At 31.9% G+C, this 20,444-nt stretch overlaps 3 protein-coding genes across 3 annotated transcripts; 2 read left to right on the forward strand and 1 right to left on the reverse strand.

The window, feature by feature from the left end:
• The first annotated feature begins 330 nt into the window (after window positions 1-330).
• On the forward strand, window positions 331-1,809 carry LOC124827763 (uncharacterized). Its single transcript, XM_047300882.2, has 2 exons — window positions 331-784; window positions 1,246-1,809. Exons 1-2 carry the CDS (start codon window positions 426-428, stop codon window positions 1,460-1,462), a joined length of 576 nt encoding a protein of 191 aa, XP_047156838.2. The 5' UTR covers window positions 331-425; the 3' UTR covers window positions 1,463-1,809.
• A 1,410-nt stretch (window positions 1,810-3,219) lies between these two features.
• LOC124827765 (putative protein phosphatase 2C 39) lies at window positions 3,220-7,797 on the reverse strand. The gene is made up of 5 exons (XM_047300886.2): window positions 7,537-7,797; window positions 5,499-5,744; window positions 4,763-5,039; window positions 3,668-3,822; window positions 3,220-3,538 (listed from the first exon to the last, which is right to left on the reverse strand). The coding sequence occupies exons 1-5, from the start codon at window positions 7,567-7,569 to the stop codon at window positions 3,401-3,403; spliced, it is 849 nt and encodes a 282-aa protein (XP_047156842.1). The 5' UTR covers window positions 7,570-7,797; the 3' UTR covers window positions 3,220-3,400.
• A 10,494-nt stretch (window positions 7,798-18,291) lies between these two features.
• On the forward strand, window positions 18,292-19,687 carry LOC124827762 (uncharacterized). The gene has a single exon (XM_047300881.2). The coding sequence runs from the start codon at window positions 18,639-18,641 to the stop codon at window positions 19,296-19,298; it is 660 nt and encodes a 219-aa protein (XP_047156837.2). The 5' UTR covers window positions 18,292-18,638; the 3' UTR covers window positions 19,299-19,687.
• The last annotated feature ends 757 nt before the right edge of the window (window positions 19,688-20,444 follow it).

Here is a 20,444-nt window from a genome sequence, read left to right on the forward strand (position 1 = left end):
AGAATAAGAAGAAGAAGAAAGTAAGAAGAACAAACAAAAGCAAAATCGTGTTCTTCCAATTTGTAATTCCTTGAGTACCAATGGTTATGCGTTTGTGATGGACGCGCCATGAGCACTATCACTTTCAACACAACATTCATTGAAAAAAAAGAATAGCAACTGCAAGAACTGAGATTTAACCTTTTCCTCTATTAGCTCATCATTAAAGACAAAAACATTTCCAACACCCTTCTCTCTGTGCACTATTCCTCTACCTTTATGCTTACACAAGCACACAATTAACAAAATATGGAGCCTGTGGTCCACACCCTTCTTTTCTTCCCTTCTGCTTCCTATAAACTCCCTCTTTCACTTCATTGCTCCCAAAAAGTTCTTCCTCTGCAACAACAACACCCTTTTCACCATTCTCCACCCTTTTGCACACAATGGAGGCCAGGACTCTGGAGAGGAAGAGATCACTGCTTGAGAGGGTCAGAAAGAATGTGGAAGAGGAACTGGAGAATGAAGTTGAGGAGGAGGATGAAAGTGGAGCTACTCTCACTGAAGAAGAGAAAAAAAGAGGGCTTGGTAGCAGCAATAGTGGTGGTGGGAGAAGAGGGTCAAGTGGGGCTGCTGCTGCTGCCGGAGGAGTTTCTCCACCTTCATGTCAAGCTGAGAGGTGTGGTGCTGATTTGACTGATGCAAAGAGGTACCATCGCCGCCACAAGGTCTGTGAGTTTCACTCCAAAGCACCTGTTGTGGTGGTTGCAGGTCTGAGACAGAGGTTCTGCCAGCAATGTAGCAGGTTTGTTCGATCAACACTCATTCATCTTAACCATTTTCTCTTCAGAGAAAACTTGTATTGTCTATAGCATTTTACCATGCATGGTTTTTTAAGCTAACAGTTATGTTTTTTGTACTAAAGGAATCGTTAGCTCTAGCAACACCTTGGCTTCGACATATTCATATTTCAACTGCATAAATTTAGTTTCTCAGCTTTCCTCAACCATGGTTGTTAATGATCAGAAAAATTTTGTTCACTTATTGCAATTTAAAATTTTTAAGGGACCCTTTTACAAGTAAATATAATCCTTGATCAATGACTAAAAAGTTTTGGATGCTCCTAAAGAATCTATCCGCAACAGAAACACTGTTTTAAGTAATTGAACCTCATTGTTTACACCTTTTCCTTTTGTTAGTTTTTGTACACAGAAGTGTCAAACAGTTAAAACTCGAAGCTTTTCTTCCTATGATGAGTTTGTGCAGGTTCCATGATCTGGCGGAGTTTGATGAGTCTAAGAGAAGCTGCCGGAGGCGGTTGGCCGGACACAATGAACGGCGCCGGAAAAGCAACCCTGAGGCTGCCAATGAGAGCAGCAGCCACAGCAGCAAAGGCCATCACCACCCTAAGGAAACAACACAGTGCAGAATTCAGATGAACCTTCCAGGGAGTTCTGGCTACAAGTCTTTCAACATCAGATGAAGCAAAAATGTTCACCAAGCTCTCTCTCTTCTGTCACCCTTTGGTTTCTTACAAGCCAAGTCATATAATAAAAGGACCACTTTGTCTGTTCACATGAACAAGAACCAAACCAAAACAAACTTCCAACATCCAAAGCTTCTCTGCTATATATGCAATGCAAGCCACTTTCCTCAGCTCTATGTTCTCTTATTTAGATAGTGCCTTTAGTTTCTGTTTTCCTTACCATTGTTATCCTATTGAAGCACCATTGCATGGTGAGATCTTATCTTCCATTGGATTAAAATAAAAAGCTATTGCATCTTTGTATTTGGATTATCTCTTTTCATAAACAAACCATTTAAGTTCTACATTCTGTTTGAAACTTGAGTAAGATACATTTTATATTTAAAAAATCTATTTTGGGTGTATTTTATTTCCATTTTCTCATATCAAACTTTAACCTCTGAATACTGTCGAGGAAGTCATAAAATGAATTAGTAACTGAAAAGGGGATCAAACACTGAAAGAAAATAGATATACGATGATTTGGTCTTTAAAAGATGTTGCTTAAGAAAATTAAGGTTTTGAAAATGTTAACACTGCTAAGAAAGAGTAGTGTGTGTAGATGAAGTTTTCAAAGATTATGTAAGATGGGGTTGGTTCATTCCGGGACAAAATTGTAATTTCAGTTCTCTGTTGTGTCATGATCAAGTGTCTTGGCTTTGCCTACCCTCTATCCTTTAGGTCGAGGGATGTTGGCAACAGTCATGTCCGGTTTGTTCAGAAAAGGTTTCACTGGTACAACAAAATATTTAGTGTTGCCCAATAAAAATAAATAAAAAGAGTATAATATACAGATACAATACACACTCGATTGAAATTTTTGGGTTAAATATGTTTTTAGTCCCTAAACTATTGATCGTTTCTGGTTTTCGTCCCTCTTCCAAAGTAAGGTACAATTTAGTCCTCAATCTTTAAAAAACGTTCGTTTTAGTCGAAAAAACGAACGTTTTGAGGACTAAAACGAGGACTAAAAACAAAATTTTGAGGACTAAAACGAACGTTTTTCTAAAGAATGAGGACCAAATTGTACCTTACTTTGGAAGAGGGACGAAAACCAGAAACGGCCAATAGTTTAGGGACTAAAAACATATTTAACCCGAAATTTTTTAACGGTCTTCTTGTTCATTAAAGGTGTGTTTCAAAGGATTAGAGAAGAAATAATGTGTATTTTTCATTCTCTAATCAGTTGAGGACCTCAAAAAGATGAAAATTTATCTTTTGAAACGAAAATTTCATTCTCTTGGATAATAACAAGTTGAGATAAAAATAGAATAACGATACTTTTCACTCTCTATTTTCTTTAAAAATATAAAAATTAACCTTTATTAAGATTGTTTTACTTTTAAAAAAGATGTTAAATGATAGTCAAATATTATCAAAGAATTTTTCTTTATAAAAAAATTATATGAATAGATTAATTATTATATCTAAAGTATGGTCCTCAATTTTGGAACATAAAATTTCTTTCCGATTTTATTCTTAAAAAATGTTTTAAAGTATTAAAAGAAGAAAAATAAATTATCATTAATATTAACTCTTAATCAATGTAAAAATGTATGAAAACATAAAGTAAATTAAGTTTATAAAAGTTAATGCAAATAAAAAACTAACCAACTATTTGTCTATGCATGCGTGTTTAACAGTCCCAAATGGATAAAACCAACAAAATGGCTACAAGTGAAATTTCGAAAAGGAGAGATTTTGCACAAACTCCATTGCAATCATACAAATTATTTTTCTTAATACAATCCAAATCTACATCCTTTTCACATTGTTTCATCAAACATGAACAGAAAATATTGCACACGGAATGCTATAACATGCAATAACACCACAAGGGTGTATCATCATTTATCCAAATATACACTTTCAAGTTCTACTAATTGAGTCATTTGATCACTGAAATTTCACAACAACACAAGAGATATCATCTGAGCTTTTCCTGTTACGTGCTTCTTCAGTAAGGATCTTTGCTGCAGAGCGAGCATCCTTAACATCTCTGATTGCATCAACTGCTTCTTGATTTGTCATCACCTTCAATAATTTCAATGAATATTATGATGATCAGTGCAGAATATGCAAGGAACTTGGAGTGTAGAAGACCAAAAAAATACATTCATTAGTTGTTGAGAATCTTATCTTGTTTAGTTTATTGAATATTACCTTCCATAACCCATCACTGGCTAAGATAACAAACTCTGCATCATCGCCTATCAACTCCACAATCACATGTGGTTCTGAGCTCAAGTGTACCTTCAGGCTTTTGTCACCGAATGCCCTTGACACTGCCAACTGACCATCAACTCGTGGCACGTCCCCTGATTCAATCAGAAAACCAGTATCCTTAGCACTGAATTAGCAAATGAATGTAGGGATTTTCCTAGGGAAATAGACCAGAAAAACTGAGACATGAATCAATCATATAAGAGATCAATATACTACATTTAATCCAAAACCTTAAGAATCTTTTTATCGTTATAAGTTACTCAACTTAACTCAACTTTCTTATTTCTATCGACTTTTAACTCATTTTTTGTGGATCATATATCATGATACCTTCAATCAAAAACCTTAAAAATGTGTCTGGTCCTTTTTTTGTTATGTTACTCAACTTTTTAACTCATTCTTTGTGTCAGAGATCATGAGTATCTTTAATTCAAAACCTTTAAGACATAAGACTATGTCTGTGAGTATCATGTCAATGCAAAGACTGTATTTTCAAGTCTTTCTTTTTCTTTTTTTCTTTATATATTACTCAACTTTCTTATTTCCATGACAACTCATTCTTGGATTTCAAAGACACTCTTTACATACTATTACCAACAACTTCTTTTAAAATGTGTATTTACAAAATATGTCATGATAAAGATAGCACTGTAATAATATAGAAGTCAGATGTTTGTATCGCATGCAAGTATAGGAATGTTCAGTATTATTCTGTCAAAAACAATTGCTTCCTTTGAATTCCTTATTTATGGAAATCATTGTTAATAAAAATGTCTAAGTGATAAAGGACAAAATTGATTTTCTAAGGACTGAAAGACTTCTGTTAGAAACAAAAAAACTAAAAGCCAACAATTTTATATTTTGAGAATATGTAAACATCAAACCTTAATAACAAGGACATAAGAAAAATCATTAAAAACCACATGCTAACAAGTAAAACTAAAACCTCGGATAAGGGGATGATGATATTGTGAAACACTAAATTAAGATGAAGGTAAAAAACCATACAACATTTTAAAAGGTGATTGGTACCTGGGAAGTTTGACACAAAACCACCTCTGTTTTTTATATCCTCACTTTCTACACTTGGCTCATGATCCACTGATAGTTGTTTGGCCTGGCCATTCTGGCACAAGACAGCCCTGGAATCTCCAATATTGGCCACTACTAACTTCTGACAGTTGATCAATATTGCGGTAACTGCAGTTGAACCCCCTCGACCCAGTTCACCTGATTTGTCTAAAATAGTAGAATCAGTTATACTATATGCCCTCTTCACAGCATCAGCAGGTTCTGTCCAGAAGTTAGGCTACATGAAGAAATGGGGAAAACCTGAGTCATAGACATGCATTGTATTTAAAGAGTTTTATTTTGGGTTAAATATGTTTTCTGTCCCCGTACTATTATAAAAAATTCTATTTCATCCTTAAAATAAATTATAAAGTATTTAGTCCCTATATTTTATGAAAGTGTAAAACATCCTTTTCAACAAAGGACATGTGGAGTGTTTCCTGAGTTCCATAGTAAACTAAAATATAACCTTCACATGCAGTTTGTTAGCAAGAATGTTTTACATTACTCTCATAAAGTAAAGAGACTAAACAATTTTTCATAATGAAAAACATATTAACCATTTAATTTTTAATACTAACATTTTTCATGTTGATAAGTAACTAGAAATTTAAAGTAATTATACAACAGATTATGTTTCACACCAAGCAGCTCAATGATCAAGTAACAAGAACTAAAGATTATGAACCCACATTACCTCTTTCAAGATGTTATCAAACAAATGAGTTTTCAAGTAATCAGGCACACTTTGACCTGAGTGGCCATCGAATATAGCAAATAAACCCAATTCATTGTTATCAACTTGCTTAAACTGAGCAACGACATAGTCTTCCATGGCATGACCAGATCTTCCCTTTACCAAGTGAAAGCCATGAGTAATGTGCTTCTTCATCTTGCTCTTTCCTTTACCTGAATCAGAATCAGATGGCCCCAAAACTTTTTCCTGTAAGTAACATAATCAGGTTACAAGACATTCACAACCGAAAAAATAAGAAATTTAGTTATTGATCAAATGAGAATCAGGTCAGTGAACTTTTGAACTCATCTTACTCCAAGAAAGACAAACATAAGCAATTTATCGAACAAAGTTGTATTTCTTGAAGCTTTGTGTGATTGTTAATTTCTAAGACACTACTCAGCTGGATTTCAAAAATTAATAGCTAAGGGCATCATTTACCAAAGCTTTTTCAAAACTAAATTCAGGATGATGTGTCTTAAACACATTCTTTTATCTTCTCAAATAACTAACTGTGTACACTATACGAAATATTATCTTTGCAAACAATAACAGACTTGTAAAGCGCAAGAAGTCATTAATTATATTGTCATTTTAAATTTTGACTTTAAACAACCTCAATTTACCCAAAAACCATATAATAATTTTCCCTGAATTGTATTTGCCTATAAAAACACACCTAACTAGAACTAAACAACAAGACTGTACTGCATTCTTAAGACCATGTTAGTCTTAAACACAGCATAGCATAAATCTGCTTAATTCATATTAGGAAGCTGGATTTAACAACTGGCAGAGATGATTTTAAGGGAAACCGTCCCATCATAAGGGCTACAACTGACTTTTCCCATTCCTCGTGTGTTCCAGGTCAAAAACACAAACTGGGGTATTGGACCCGTGATTCACCCTCCAACAGTCATTTGATTCTGAAGTTACAGATCACCACACAAAAGTTGATGATCTTTTCTAACCTCTGTGACAAGTAACCTCCCAACCATCTTCATTAACCAACCAACTTAAGACCTAAAATATGATCGTTCACACACTATAGCACAATATATGTTGCAGCAAATTGACCAATACTCTAAAACCTTGGAATTGTTATGCCATATAAACCTGCCCTGCAATTACAAAGATTATAAATGGAGCCACCGAGAGGTATTGTAGGCCATCAAGTTAATTCGGTGGCATAAATTTTCACGTAGATGTTGATAAATTAAGGTTCCTAGGTAGAAGAATATCTGCTAGAGCTTCTCTGTTGAGAATATAGAGCTTTTTTCTGATAGAAAAATTCTCAAAAGTTCTTCTATCTTTGTATCCAGATAGAATCTCATTATTTGACTCTTTGCTAAAGGATACTTAAAAGTTCATAAGAACAAACTTACGATCACCAATTACACAGGTTATATCACCAATCAACGATGACCCAGTAACAGTCATTTTTCCTTTAAGATGGTCTTAACCTTAAAATCTAAGGTATACATAGCACATTCCCTATATTCAACTCTCAATGAATTATCACTTAAGGGTAAGATAGCTCATGTATATAATTCAACTCGAAAACAATTAGAACTTTAGGACTTAAATTGTTAAACGATAGAAAATTACTAACAAAATTATAAAGGATAGACTCTGATATGATATATATTAGGGAATTTAAGCCTAATTGGGTTCATAGAAGTGTATATTTCGAATTTTTAAATCGGTATTATCTCTACTTCAGATAAATCTCCAATAAAAAGAAGGCACTGTTGGAGTTAATGAAGAAAGCGCCACAGTAAAACTACATTCCCTACCACGAAAGGCATGGAATAAAATTACAGGGTTTATGAAAAGCAGTCCACTGAACTGATAGACAAAGATCAACACCGACAAATGAACAGAAACCAAATTGTTAGTCATTGCAACGAAACAAAAGAGAGCAAAATGAAAAAAAAAAAAAAAAAAAGAGATGCTTAAATAAACTAGAGCAACGAAAGGTGAAAAAACAAAAGGGTACCTTCATCTTGTGAAGGATTTCTTTGCCGGTCATAGTGAAGGGCTTAAATAAAGATTTAAAAGGAAAGTGAGAGTGGCCACGTAGAGCAGGGTGTGGTGTTTTTTATGTATATTTTTTAGTTGACGCAATGAGGGAGAGAGTAAGAAGAAGACAGAGAAGCGAAGAGGCGAAGAGGTGAAGAGGCAGCGAAGGAAGAAGGGATTTTGAGGAAGAAAAAGGAAAAAAGGAGAGTGAGATTTGCTGTGTTGTGTTGTTTTGTGAAAGTTGATCATGTCGCGTTGACACGACTTCCTGTTACCTCCCAATACCATGCCGCGTACGTCGCAATTACAATGACGCGTTCGCGCCTACACGTGGCGTCGTCTCGTTGATCAGTTTTCTCCGTAGGGCTTCGCTTTCTCTGCTTTTGAGTTAATCATTAATAAAGTACGGTCTTATCAAGTTATCGTCTTCAGAAAAGCAAAGCAATGAAAAAGATAAAATGAAAAATAATATATATATATATATATATATATATATAATTATTTATTTCCAGCTTGGTAGTATTTAAATATCTTGAAAACGGAGAATTAATTTTCTACGTAACAACTCAATTTATTAATAAATTGCCTGACAAGAAAGTGAGAAACTAAGAAATAAAAGTATTTTCTGTTATTTGCTTAAGGGAGTTCTTTATGTATGCACAAACATATTTTTAAAAATATTATCATTGTATCTTTATCTCTTTTATGTTTTATTAGTTAAAATACATATACAGTTACATATTCTTTAATATATATTTGTCTCTATTTCACTTAATAATAATACATAAATAAATAAACAATTATTACTAAAATAAAAATTGGACTAAATTTAATAACACTAGTACAAAGATGTTTGTGATATTGACGTAGTAATAGAAGAAGCAGTGACAATTTTAAGGATGAACGTTATAATTGCAAAATTGCAAAATGACAATGATTTAAGAAATAATTGTTGTTATATGTTTGAAAAAATGACAATGATTTCTTGTAAAATCGTTGTTATTTTCATTTTCAGGTTAAAAGAATTAACCTTTGTACTTTCTCGTTTAGCTACAATATCTTTTTTTTTATTCTCGCCATCGACACATAGTGTTTTCTAATCAATTCAAAGTTATTTTGAGTCATTTTTTCATCCACGTTGGTTGTCACTCATGGAGTGTCCTTTGCTTTTTGAAGCACACCTTGGACGTTTTTCGCTATGCAAGAAGTCACCGTTGCCGTCGTCGATATTGGTCGTCTTTGGAGTGACAATGGTGACACAGGCCTTGGACACCCTTTTTTTCAATACAGTTGTCATTGACAATTGCTAGTTCTATTAGCATCAGATCATACCTTGTATGGTTTTAGTTCTTTCATAGTCATACTTCATCTATAAACGTTATTTCAAAAACATCGTTTAGAGAACTAACTCAATTTTCTTTAAGGATATTTAAGCAGTAACTCATCAAAGATGTAAATGATAGCTCAAAGCCTAAAGTTGACTTGAGCACTAAGAAAGATTCCTTTTATCAAGAGTTAGTCATTTACTAATAGGACTACAACACACAAACAATTTTTATATTGGTTCACCTATTAAGGCTACATCTAGTTCTCCTTTAAACTAATTTAGAGGGTTCCACTAAATTTTCAATGAAGTTCAGATGAGTATTTTAAACCACTCTTGGTGTTCCTAATCGTATTTACCATCATTACTTCTGACTCGTTGAGTTCGACTCACTCTTGATTGCGTAATATTATTCACCACTCTTGGTATCCCTATATGGTTCCAATATCATTGTGATACATCGTCTAGTTGAGTATCACTCACTTCTAGTTTTGAAGTATTTTTCACCACTCTTAGTATCCCTAATCAACAATTAACCTCCAATTATCCTAGACCAGTTGAGTATTCGCACCACTTTTGGTTTCTCAGTCAATAAGTAGTTGTTAATTACCCTTGACTGGATGATTATTCGCACCACTCCTGGTATCCCTAGACAGTCCTAGTATCCATTGACATCGCCTAGTTGAGTTTCACTCACTCCTAATTGTGTAATATTCTTTACCACTCTTGGTATCCCTAGTCAGTGAATAACCTTTTGTTACCCTAGACTAGTTGAGGATTCACATTACTCTTGGTACTAAGCAACCTTGCCTAGATTTCTTTAACTCTCCGAAGTGAAGTTGTAAGTATTTTGATTCTCTCCAAAATTGCAATTAATGATTGCTTACAAGTCATTTAGACTATTACTCTTATAGAGAAGATGTGATTAAAATACAAAGTAGTCTAAACACTCACATGTGTTTTTCTTCTTACTCTATTATCTCGTCTTATAAAGTAAGCAAATAGTACAATGAAGCTCAATAGTATTTTTTTTTACTTGTTTCATCTTATTTTTCATGAGTTGAAAATTTAATTTTCATGAATTTGTGCTTTCACAAATTTTTTGTTTCTTTCATGAAACCTTCTTCCTTAACCGTGTTTGGATTGATCAAATGATCAAAACACTCTTATCTTTTTAAGAAGTACATCAAATAGAGAATTAAATTTAAAATAAATTGAAGTCTTAAGAGAAATAAAAAACATGCACTATTCTTCTTTTAATTTTCCTATCACACTAAAGATGAAAAATTAAAGCTAGTTACACGTTCACTCATTTTATATAATTTGCTTGTGCATGTAATTTCTTACTAATTGAACTCAAATTTAAAGAAATTATATCTAATTTTATAATCTAAGAAATTCAAGATTCCTTAACAATTTATCTTATAAGAATATGTCTCACGCATAAAACAAACACTAAAAAGAACTCAATCATTTTTTTTTCAAAACAAAAAAGTAGAATAGAAAAGAAAATTAAAACAGAAATCACTTCCAAAAAGAAGTCACCCATTTAGATCTTACAAAAAATTAGATTACAATTAAGTTTGAAATTAACCCATGCAAGGCATTTTTCTTCACTTTTTGACAATGCGCAATCAGTGAATCATACTATGAAAGCCAGATGGCACCGACTGGTTCCAGCTAAGTGCGTTTTCATTTTCCAAAATGCTAGAGTTTGCTTTGCTTGCAGCAAATTCAACCATCTAAATTATTCAATTCAATGATGCAATAGTTGATATTCTCCACCGATATTCCAGGTGATAAATACTATCTTAAATAGATGAATAACAATTTATATATACATAAAATTAACCTAAAAGATGAATATGAATTTATATATATTATATATATATAATTATTTTAGTAAGAAATTTTTGAAGTAATATAATAGTAAATCCGGGAGAAAATTTTTGAAGAGCTCTCCAACAAATTGAACACATCGGCTGCTTGTCACGATCAAATCAACATGATAAAATGATTCTACCGCTTGAATTTCATAACCTTACTAGAATTATTCGCAAATCAAAGATCGAAAGATGCTTACACTGATTCCGCTGAACAGATTACGTGTTGCTTCCAGAAATTCAATCACCGCTTCAACAGAGAATGAACTTCAATTGCCCACGCAAGAACTTCAATTGCGCCACGCTACACTAAACTCAGAGCACTTCACACAGTGTTGAATCGAATGGACTAGACATTGCTTGCACCGAGAAATTAAAAATTTAATTCACAAACAAAATCTTACGTTTTGAGTGTTTGACGTACGCGATTAGTCAGCACTGCAATAACAAAAGCTCCTCCAGCACCGCTTGCAGATCTTCAGCTGCACGCCACCGTTTCTTGCACGCTCAAATCCAATGAAAATCGCTTGCTTCAACAGCTTCCAATATTTCCACAGTATCACACGAATTGTACCGCACACTGAAATTCTGAAATTTGAAATTCAGTTATTGCGGTTTAGCAGAACCCAGCGCTAATTCTCCCATGATTTTCTACTTTAAAAATTATACAAATTCAATTCACATTTGAAAGCTTCACCGGAATAAATGGATAGTGATTTTTTTTTTAAATGGTAAGAAAATGTCAAATTTATCAAAAGATTTAGAACTTTGATAATCAAAATGATGAGTCCTAATCAATGATTAGGAAGAAAATATAATGTTTAATAACTTTTACTGAATAACTAAGAATAAAAAATAGGAAAGGTGATAAGAAAATAAACAAAACCTCACAATCATAAATTATTAATAAGTGGAATAAGATCCATCTCCTTTAATCAGAAATTCAAAGATAAAAAATTAGAAGCTATTGTACTCAATAATTCATAAATAACAGACTTTTAACAAAATGAGAGTATTCAAAATTAGTATTAGCTTTAACAAAAAATTATCTGTTAATGAGATGAGACTTAGCTAATTAAAATATAGCGTTCGTAAAGTTTCTAATTAAAAATATTTAAATAATTACAATAGTCCTATTATAAAATATAATTCTTATCAAGTTTTAAGTTTTTTTTTGTCTTTAATTCAGGCTTATCAAATTCACTCTATCATTGATAAACAATGGGTAGCGTGAAATATATAACAGAAAAATAAAAGAGAATCTTAGAAGAAATTGTTTCACCCTCAAAATGGTCCATAATCTAACAACCATCTTAGTTATTGACTTCTTTATGTAAAACACATTTTCCATAGAAATTATGAACTCTTTTGGAATCCAAATTTTTACATCTAATTCATACGAACCATCTAATAATTTTGATGATATATAATACTTAAAAAAAAATGTGAAATCATATAACAAATAATTTTTCCGTAATATGTTATAGTATCTAAAAGACTTTTAAGATCTATGTTTTTGTTTTATATCAGATTACCTATAAGACTTTGTATAATGTTATAGTCTAATACATTAAATTAATTTCTACTAGATTTTTTATGTTAACTTATTATAGCAGGTGAAATCCAACTATGATATAATCATAAAAGGTTGATCAATAATATTTTCATAATAAAAGTAATACATATTATATATGATAGGTTAAAGAGTGTCTATATAGAAGGATATGATGACAAAATTGAAATTGATCAAAACTTATTATAACAAGTTTAGGAAGACTTTTCATAGTAACTTTTATTATGATGATTAGTTCATTACATGTCATAATAGACGCGCTAGTAAAATTAAAATTATATTTAAAACCTATTATGACAGGTCTAGTAATACCTGTCATAATAATAGTTATTTACTATGATTGTCAGTAAACCACCAGTCATAGTAGGTTCCAATTCCTAATTTTACCAATTAAATCTCTTCGTACACATTTTTAGACTTCTTCTTTTTCTCTTCTTATCTTCGTTCACGCTTTTAGACTTCTTTTTCTTCTCTTCATTCATGCATCATCCTCTCTTCTTCTCTTCGTTCACCCTTCTAGACTTCTTCTTCTTCTTCGTTCACGCTTCTAGACTTCTTCTTCTCTTCGTTCATCCTCCTAGACTTAGGAACCTTTTAGGGGTTCAGGTTTCATCCTTTCTCTCTTCTCTTATGTTCTCCACCCTCTATCTTTTTATTTCCATGTTATTTCTACATTCCATGGAATGCTAAGTCTCTAAGATTGATTCTGCTGTAATTTCTTAATTAAATTATGAGGTCAAATGAATAAATTTGTTTGTTTCTTTTATTCTTGTTGTGATTTATTTCTATCTATGTCTTTTTCTTCTTAATCAAATAAAAGTAATGATTTTTACATTATATAAAGTTAGTATGATGTTAAATCTATATAACATATCAATCATATGAGTCCAAGGATTTTTATTTTTAATTGAGAATTTAATTGAATGTATTTTTGCCAATAATTGAAAATGTATTTTGATTAATGGTAAAAACTTTAACAAGAATTAATCAAGAATGTATTTTGGTTAATTAACATTTTACTTTATATAAGAAGTTAAAGAATAGATATGATTAGGCATAGTAATATTTAATTGAGAATGTACTTTCATTAAGTTGATTATGATTAATCTACAAAGTTCTTGCTTTTTAGCTAAGAATGTACTTTGGTTAAGAGTCAGAATGTCAACAAATTAATTTAAAATTTACATTGATTAATTTGAAAATCTAACCCAATTATTAATTGAATAGTAATCTTAATCTTTGGATAGCTAATGATGAATCCTATTTTGCAAAAAAATCAACCTATTTCTTTTATATTTGTTTTTATCTTTTTAAATCTTTTTATAAATTTATTTATTTTTATTTTTTGTTATTTTGTTCTTTAATCTTTTATTGATCTTTATCTTCTTTATTGTTTTTATGTTATTAACCCTTTTATATATTTTTGTAAGAACTAATTTGTTAAGAATCAATTTCGTATTCATTGGGAGACGACTTAGGGTTGAATTTATCATTTCTATTTTGTTGGCTATTATCTTAGCAATACTAAAGTTGATATAGTTTCATTGTACAAATTTGATAACGCTGTCATTGACGCGATCAAATTAATACTATTAAACTATATCAACTTTAGTATCCCAAAACCTACTTGAGTTCCGATTCATTAACATTTCAAGCAGTTAAGCATATCATTTAATCCATTCATTATTGAATTTGCAAATATAAAATTATGAGACATTACTTAGCCAATTAAGCATAATACAAGTCCAAAATAAGCATCTAAGTCCTAGATACATCCAATTCCAATATAAATATCCACGTTCCACATGATACATCCAAGTCCAAGATAAAGAAGCAACACAGTTGCCTCTACAGAAAACAACATAGTATCTGACCTCACAGCAAAAGGCTACACACTTAAGTGAAAGTCAATACTATGAGTAACAGATATTTTCGAAAAACTCTATATAAAGAGGACTGCATAAAAAGAAGATAACAACAATAATATTATTGTTTATTCTTACGCTGTCAATTTTCTCTTAATCTAACGTCAACTAGTAGTCTTTCAAAAAGAAAATCTTTGTTAACTTTTCAAATATACTTTGTATTGTAAAAATATATGGCAAAAATATTCTCTCTAAAAATGTTATCATATGTACTTGTTTTATTAAAAAAACTTTGTTGGTTTTGTATATTTAAAAGTGAATTAAAATATTTATTTGTTTAACTTAGTAGAGTTAAAAGATATATTCAGTTAGACTATCCGTAAACTAAGAGTTGTTATACTCGATTATAAATCAGGAATGATTAAACTCGTTTGTAATCTTTTTAAAGATTAGTAAAACGCTTTAAGAGTGTTTAAGGGAGAACTCAACGTAGTTCATATTGAAATGAACCAATATAAAAATAAGTTTTCATCCTTGTTTTCATTTCGAAGACTTTCTAAATACTTCTAAAAATTTTCAAGTATTCAACACCATATACCGTCTAACCCTTACAATAACATCTAATACTTCTTTGCAAATAATTTTAAATTCTATTCAATCCCTTCTCTTCCTCTCCCCTTTGAATTAACCTGTATTTTATCTCTAGGTTAGAATCCTAATATGTTAGAGGGGCATACCCTAGAGTCTACTCAAGCAATTACCATAAACAGTATTTAGCTTATAAGTTAAGACCAGCATACCAGATAAATTAAGCTAAAATTAACAAGACAAATATTTGTTATCACCTTGCGAGATTGAGCTTCAGCAAGAGCTTGAAAACAATCCAACTCTTTACTACACCAACAATAAGAGACAATATTTTGTAAACCAGAAAAAAATGTAAAGTATAGACACTTCCATGTATTTCTGGTTCTTGAAACGCATAAACCTCTGTTTCATTAAACTAAACAAATTATGATAGTTCCCACAGAAACCATTGAGCCAAACCCAGAATTTTCTACAGATTGGTGAAAGAAAAGTTTATATAAAAAGGTTCAGCAAAATTCATTAAGGCAATATCACAAACGCCACGCCAACTAACTTGATCGAAGGCAATGACGTGTCCAATTAAGTGTGTTCATTGTTTTATATCCCGCCCAAAAATCCAAATCAAACTCCCAACAATGAAGGTGGGGTCCAGTCTATCAAAATCCCCATGGAAGTGTCTAAATTTAGAATTGGACAGCTTGCCTCGAGAGCGAATTGCCAACGACGACGTTTGATGGTGTCATCTAGGGCTTTGAGAAGGGCCTTGGGCCAAAGTTGGTCATGGGAGTTGGACTTGGCTTTGTTCTTAATGCCTCTGATGGCAACTTCGGTTCGGAGAATGCGCGACAGTTCCTTCTTTGGCTCCTTCACCCTCCGCTTCAACGACTCCACGTCAAAACGACGTCGTATCTTTGTAAGGCCTTATTGGTTGCAGGAGCTAAAACACTTACACTTTGTTCACTTGAATGGATTTGGGGAGAGTGATTGAATGGATTTGAGAGGATTTGAAGGTAAATTTTTTGTTGATTATTTGAGTGGATTTGGAGGTAAATGAGAGTGAATTTGGAAGTAAATTTTTTTAATCTGTCATATCAATCAAATCCTACACTAATTCTCACAAAATTTACTTCCAAATTTATTCTCACTTACCTCCAAATCTACTCAAATAAACAATAAAAAATTTACCTTTAAATTCATTTAAGTGAATAAAGCCTTAATCACGAAGAACTAACTACCAAAAAATAAAATGAAATCTAATATTCTTGTAGTGTAAATTACTTAACTGAAAGTTTATATTCTATTATTTGTAACAAAATATTCTATTACAAGAAAAAGTTATTTTAAAAATACTTTCCACGTTGCTCGGTTGTAACCTGCAATTTTGCAAACTTTATAGCATTTGGAAGGTGACATTGTAGTCAAAACAAATTTATGATGAAACTCTTGAACATTATATATGTCTTGAAATCCATGGAGCTGCCACTTTGTATAAAAGTTGCTTTGTGGGGAAGATTAATTGACGAATAATTTGCTTTGGTGGTGGAAAACAATTATAAAAGTTGAAGACTGAATCTGGCTGACCAATGGTCCCAAGAAGACACAATACGATGAAATGGGACCATGTATAAGGCCATAGAAACTTGAAGGGGAGACCAAAAATATTTGTTATGACTCACTTTGTCCCCTTGTTTGTGAAGGAGTAACCAAAAGTAGGTCTTTCATCATTAAAATCACACTCCTCTTAATGTTCATCACATTTTAGTTTCTTTAAAAACCCTAGGGACCCTTCTACTTTGCTTCCTCCTACCAAAGATAGCTACCTACAATGCTGATCCCACCATTCCTTTCTGGTTTAAAGGAATGAAGACTAAACTATTGATCACTATTCTCTTTTCTCTTTCTTTTTTTAATCAAGATGTTCTTGGTAATTATATAAATACTAATCTTTTAAAAACTAAAATTTCACTCAAGGGATTCATATGTTTACATCATAGTTTATATATAACCAATACAATAAATCTAAGTTAGATTTATTGTGATAGACTTCTAATTGATCATAGAAAATATAAATTAGACTTATTATGACAAACTTTTAACTGATATAAAAATATAGTTTTTTATATTATTTATATTTGTTACTTGTAAAATGGCCATAAAATATGTGGTATAACCGACATATAGTCTCAATTACGAAATAAATGTCACGTAATAAAGAAAGTATGGGCAAGTTTTTTTATAAAGATTTATAAAAAGTATAAAAATATAATTAACCTTTTATCTATGTAAATTAGTGTATCGATACGTTAAAATAAAAGTCTACAAATTTATAGACAGATTTGTATAAACTAATTTATCTATATTTTTTTTTTCTTCTATTTTATTAAGAAAATTTTTGTCTTATTAGTGTTGTGGTATGAAAATTTTCGTTTTATTATAGACCCATCTCCTTTTCCTACTTTATTTTCATTTGTTTTTGCTTTGTTTAAAGAGTATATTTGGGATTGTGTGTCCTTTCGAAAAACAAAAAGCAAGTTGACGAAGGTAAATATCTAATTCACATAGTGGGGACAACAAACAAATAATTATTGAAAAATCAATACTTAAGGTCATGGGATAGAGAGATACCATGTCTCTAATCAAAGTTGAAATATTTTTGCAAATTAAAATTTTTATAAATATTTTTTTTACGTTTTAATTGTTAAATTTCATGGCATTGCTTAAAATAATAAATGTAATTTTTAAATCAGGCCTTATATGTTAAAACAATATAATACGGCGCACTATTATTCAATTTTGAAGTATACAAACTATTATAGTTTAGTTTACTTATTTAAGAGCTCAATTCGATAATTGAACTGAGAAAATCTGACATAAAAATTGTTAAAAGTATAATCTTGTCAAACTTATAAGTGAGGTCAATAGATCCTCTCTCTCTCTCCACGTATTGTGGTCATGAGACATTATGATTAAGCATAATTTTTTACTTTCCAATTCCACTTTAATCACTCTTTAGCCTCCAACAACTTTTAATAAATAAAAATTCCCAACCAAAACACTATAGTTTATCTAGTAAATACCCCACAATAACCTTTGACGCATTTCTATATAGCATATCTCACAACACACTCTTCTTTCCTCTCTTTCAGCTAATATTTAATACGGAAAATATTCATCAATATCCAATTAAGAGAAAAAAAATTAAAATTCTACAAAGTGAGGATTAGTTAATAAGTGAGGTTTAGACAAAAATTAATTGGTCTAGACAAAAGTTAATAAGAGAGGTACATTTCATATGCAAGACTATAGTAGTATAGTGCAAGTCACTTATAAATTTTATATAAAAACATTTTTTTTCTACTTTCACTTAAAATTTATTTCTATTCTCTTATTTGTCTTCTATTAATACATTTATTAGTGTTTTTTCCTTTTTTTTTTCTTTTTTTTTCTTTTCATTTTTATATACATTTATATATCATTGATCATAATTCCATCAGCAACATCTTTAAAGTTCAACATCACATGACACTTATATACAATACACTCTTGTTTGTGACACATCTCACATAGGCTAACAACATCATTACACTACCACTATGCAATATTATTCCTCAAACTTATATCTTAGTTGTCATCTCATGGTTCACATTATTTACACCACCCCCTAAGGTAGCTAGCTACCTCCCTCAATTTCAAACCAACAAAGAACTTGATTCACTCCACATGTCCCACATCGAAACCCCACAAACCAGTCTTCCACTATCACCATCATAACCTGCTCTCACTCTTTCTCTCTCAGAGGCTCACACGTATATAAACCCTAATTTCCTCCTCACAACCCACCCCTCCATGGACAACAAAAACAACATCAACACATCCCCCTCCGGCGACTCCTTCTCCTTCCGGAGCACGCCGACGCCGGAGTCGGACTTTGAGTTCGGGTCCCTCACGCCGGACTCACCCTCCGCCGAGCCTTTCGCCACCTCTCCGGCCGACCACCTCTTTCTCAATGGCCGTCTCCAGCCCCACCTTTTCCCCCTCCCTACCAGCCGCACCAGCAGCACTAGAGACTCCCTTCTCTCTTCACTGAGCAACAGCACCAACAGCAGCTGTAGCAGCGCCAGAACCAGCTCCAGCGATAGCGCTGAGCGAAAATCTTTCCACAACAAGCTCAAAGGTGCTGCATTTATGTCAAAAACTCCCTCCCACTATCCACCATATGGGTGTTCACAAAGGTGGCAGTATATAACTCCCATGCCAGCGTTGAACCGTGAAGGCTCCTTGAGAAGAAGAACCGACAAAAACCAAGACAAGGGCAAAGGGACCATGAGGAACAACAACAAGGAGAAGAAGAAGAATAACAAAAATAAGAATAAGAAGAAGAAGAGTAAGAAGGAGAATAAAGGGGTGAGGTTGAGATTTGGGAGGAGGATTCTACGGTGGTTTGTGATGGCTTGTAGAGAATGCCACGCCATGGAACCGTCCAAGCGTTGTCACAAAGACATTTGATGTGACAAACATGTCGTCACATGATTGGTACATAACTTTGTCTAATAAACATGTGATCAAGAGTTCAATCGTGACAAAAGAGACAACGTGAGTTGAAATATGTTAACCCTTTCACTGGGTCTTACTGCTTCAAATATTTAAGTATTGATCCAGAAGATAGTGTGGTTAGAGAAAAGAGATGTGATGATATTGGAAGGAAAATGTGAATAGTTAGTTCAGCAACTTTTGTTTAGTTTTTTGTTTTTTTTTTTTTTTGCGTACATTGGAGTTTGGGAGGATATATATGAAATTGGTAAGAATTGTGCATGTGGTTGCCGCATGAAATAGTTTATTATACTTGTGGAAGAAAACAAAATTAAATTACTGGTTTTTGGTCTCCAAGGAACTCTTATGAGTGAATGAAAATAGTTTTTCCTAGATAGCGTGTGCTGTGAAATATTGATAGTTTGACACAAGCTCTCAACCACTAGTTTATAATAATAAATTATTAAATTACACATTAAGACATTGCTATGGAAAATATTGATTATGTAACTATTTTTTCTTGTCTCAGTTGTATTTTTTTTTAATCTTTCGTTTTTACTATGTCAATTAAATATAGTTAAAAAAACGTCCAATATATTTGGTTGAATTCGTCATTAAAAATAGTGTTTCATGAAGACAGAATCTGAAATAATATTTCATTTTCTTAAAACATACTTCTACAAATAAATATTGAGTAATATAGGATCAATAAAAATTCTTTTCCAATTCAATCTCATAATATGTATTTAAATTTTTAATTTACACAATGAATATTTCACTTATGTCATAAATAACTAAAAGCTATATGATTAAAATACAAAATATTGTGTAGATGTTTCATGGATCAAAACGTTCACTTAAAACAATTTTTTGGTTTTCACATTTTGATGTTGTCATTTTCGTGCTTAGGTATGTTCCTTAATTGATCAAAGATACCTGTTAAAGTTGCTCCAATGCTAAAGTTTTCCCAGGTTCAATCAGTTAAAGCACTTAATGCTATAATAAAAATGTAATTAATGTGTCAACAACCATATCGCGTCATAAATAGCTAAAATTCGTATGATTAAAACACAAAATCTTGTGTAGATGTTTCATGTGTATAGGATCAAATGTTCACTTAAA

The sequence above is a fragment of the Vigna umbellata genome, chromosome 3, assembly GCF_029865625.1.
Source record: "Vigna umbellata cultivar VRB3 chromosome 3, Vumbellata_1.0, whole genome shotgun sequence".
Lineage (NCBI taxonomy): Eukaryota > Viridiplantae > Streptophyta > Magnoliopsida > Fabales > Fabaceae > Vigna > Vigna umbellata.

What these genes read in the sequence shown, in the direction of transcription:
- LOC124827762 (XM_047300881.2), top strand. Translation starts at nt 18,639, where the DNA reads ATGGACAACAAAAACAACATCAACACATCCCCCTCCGGCGACTCCTTC.
- LOC124827763 (XM_047300882.2), top strand. Translation starts at nt 426, where the DNA reads ATGGAGGCCAGGACTCTGGAGAGGAAGAGATCACTGCTTGAGAGGGTC. An exon ending in TTCTGCCAGCAATGTAGCAG is followed by an intron (nt 785 to 1,245) that starts GTTTGTTCGATC and finishes GAGTTTGTGCAG; the next exon opens with GTTCCATGATCTGGCGGAGT.
- LOC124827765 (XM_047300886.2), bottom strand. Translation starts at nt 7,569, where the DNA reads ATGACCGGCAAAGAAATCCTTCACAAGATGAAG. An exon ending in TTGATAACATCTTGAAAGAG is followed by an intron (nt 5,040 to 5,498) that starts GTAATGTGGGTT and finishes TTCTTCATGTAG; the next exon opens with CCTAACTTCTGGACAGAACC. An exon ending in CCAGTGATGGGTTATGGAAG is followed by an intron (nt 3,539 to 3,667) that starts GTAATATTCAAT and finishes AAATTATTGAAG; the next exon opens with GTGATGACAAATCAAGAAGC.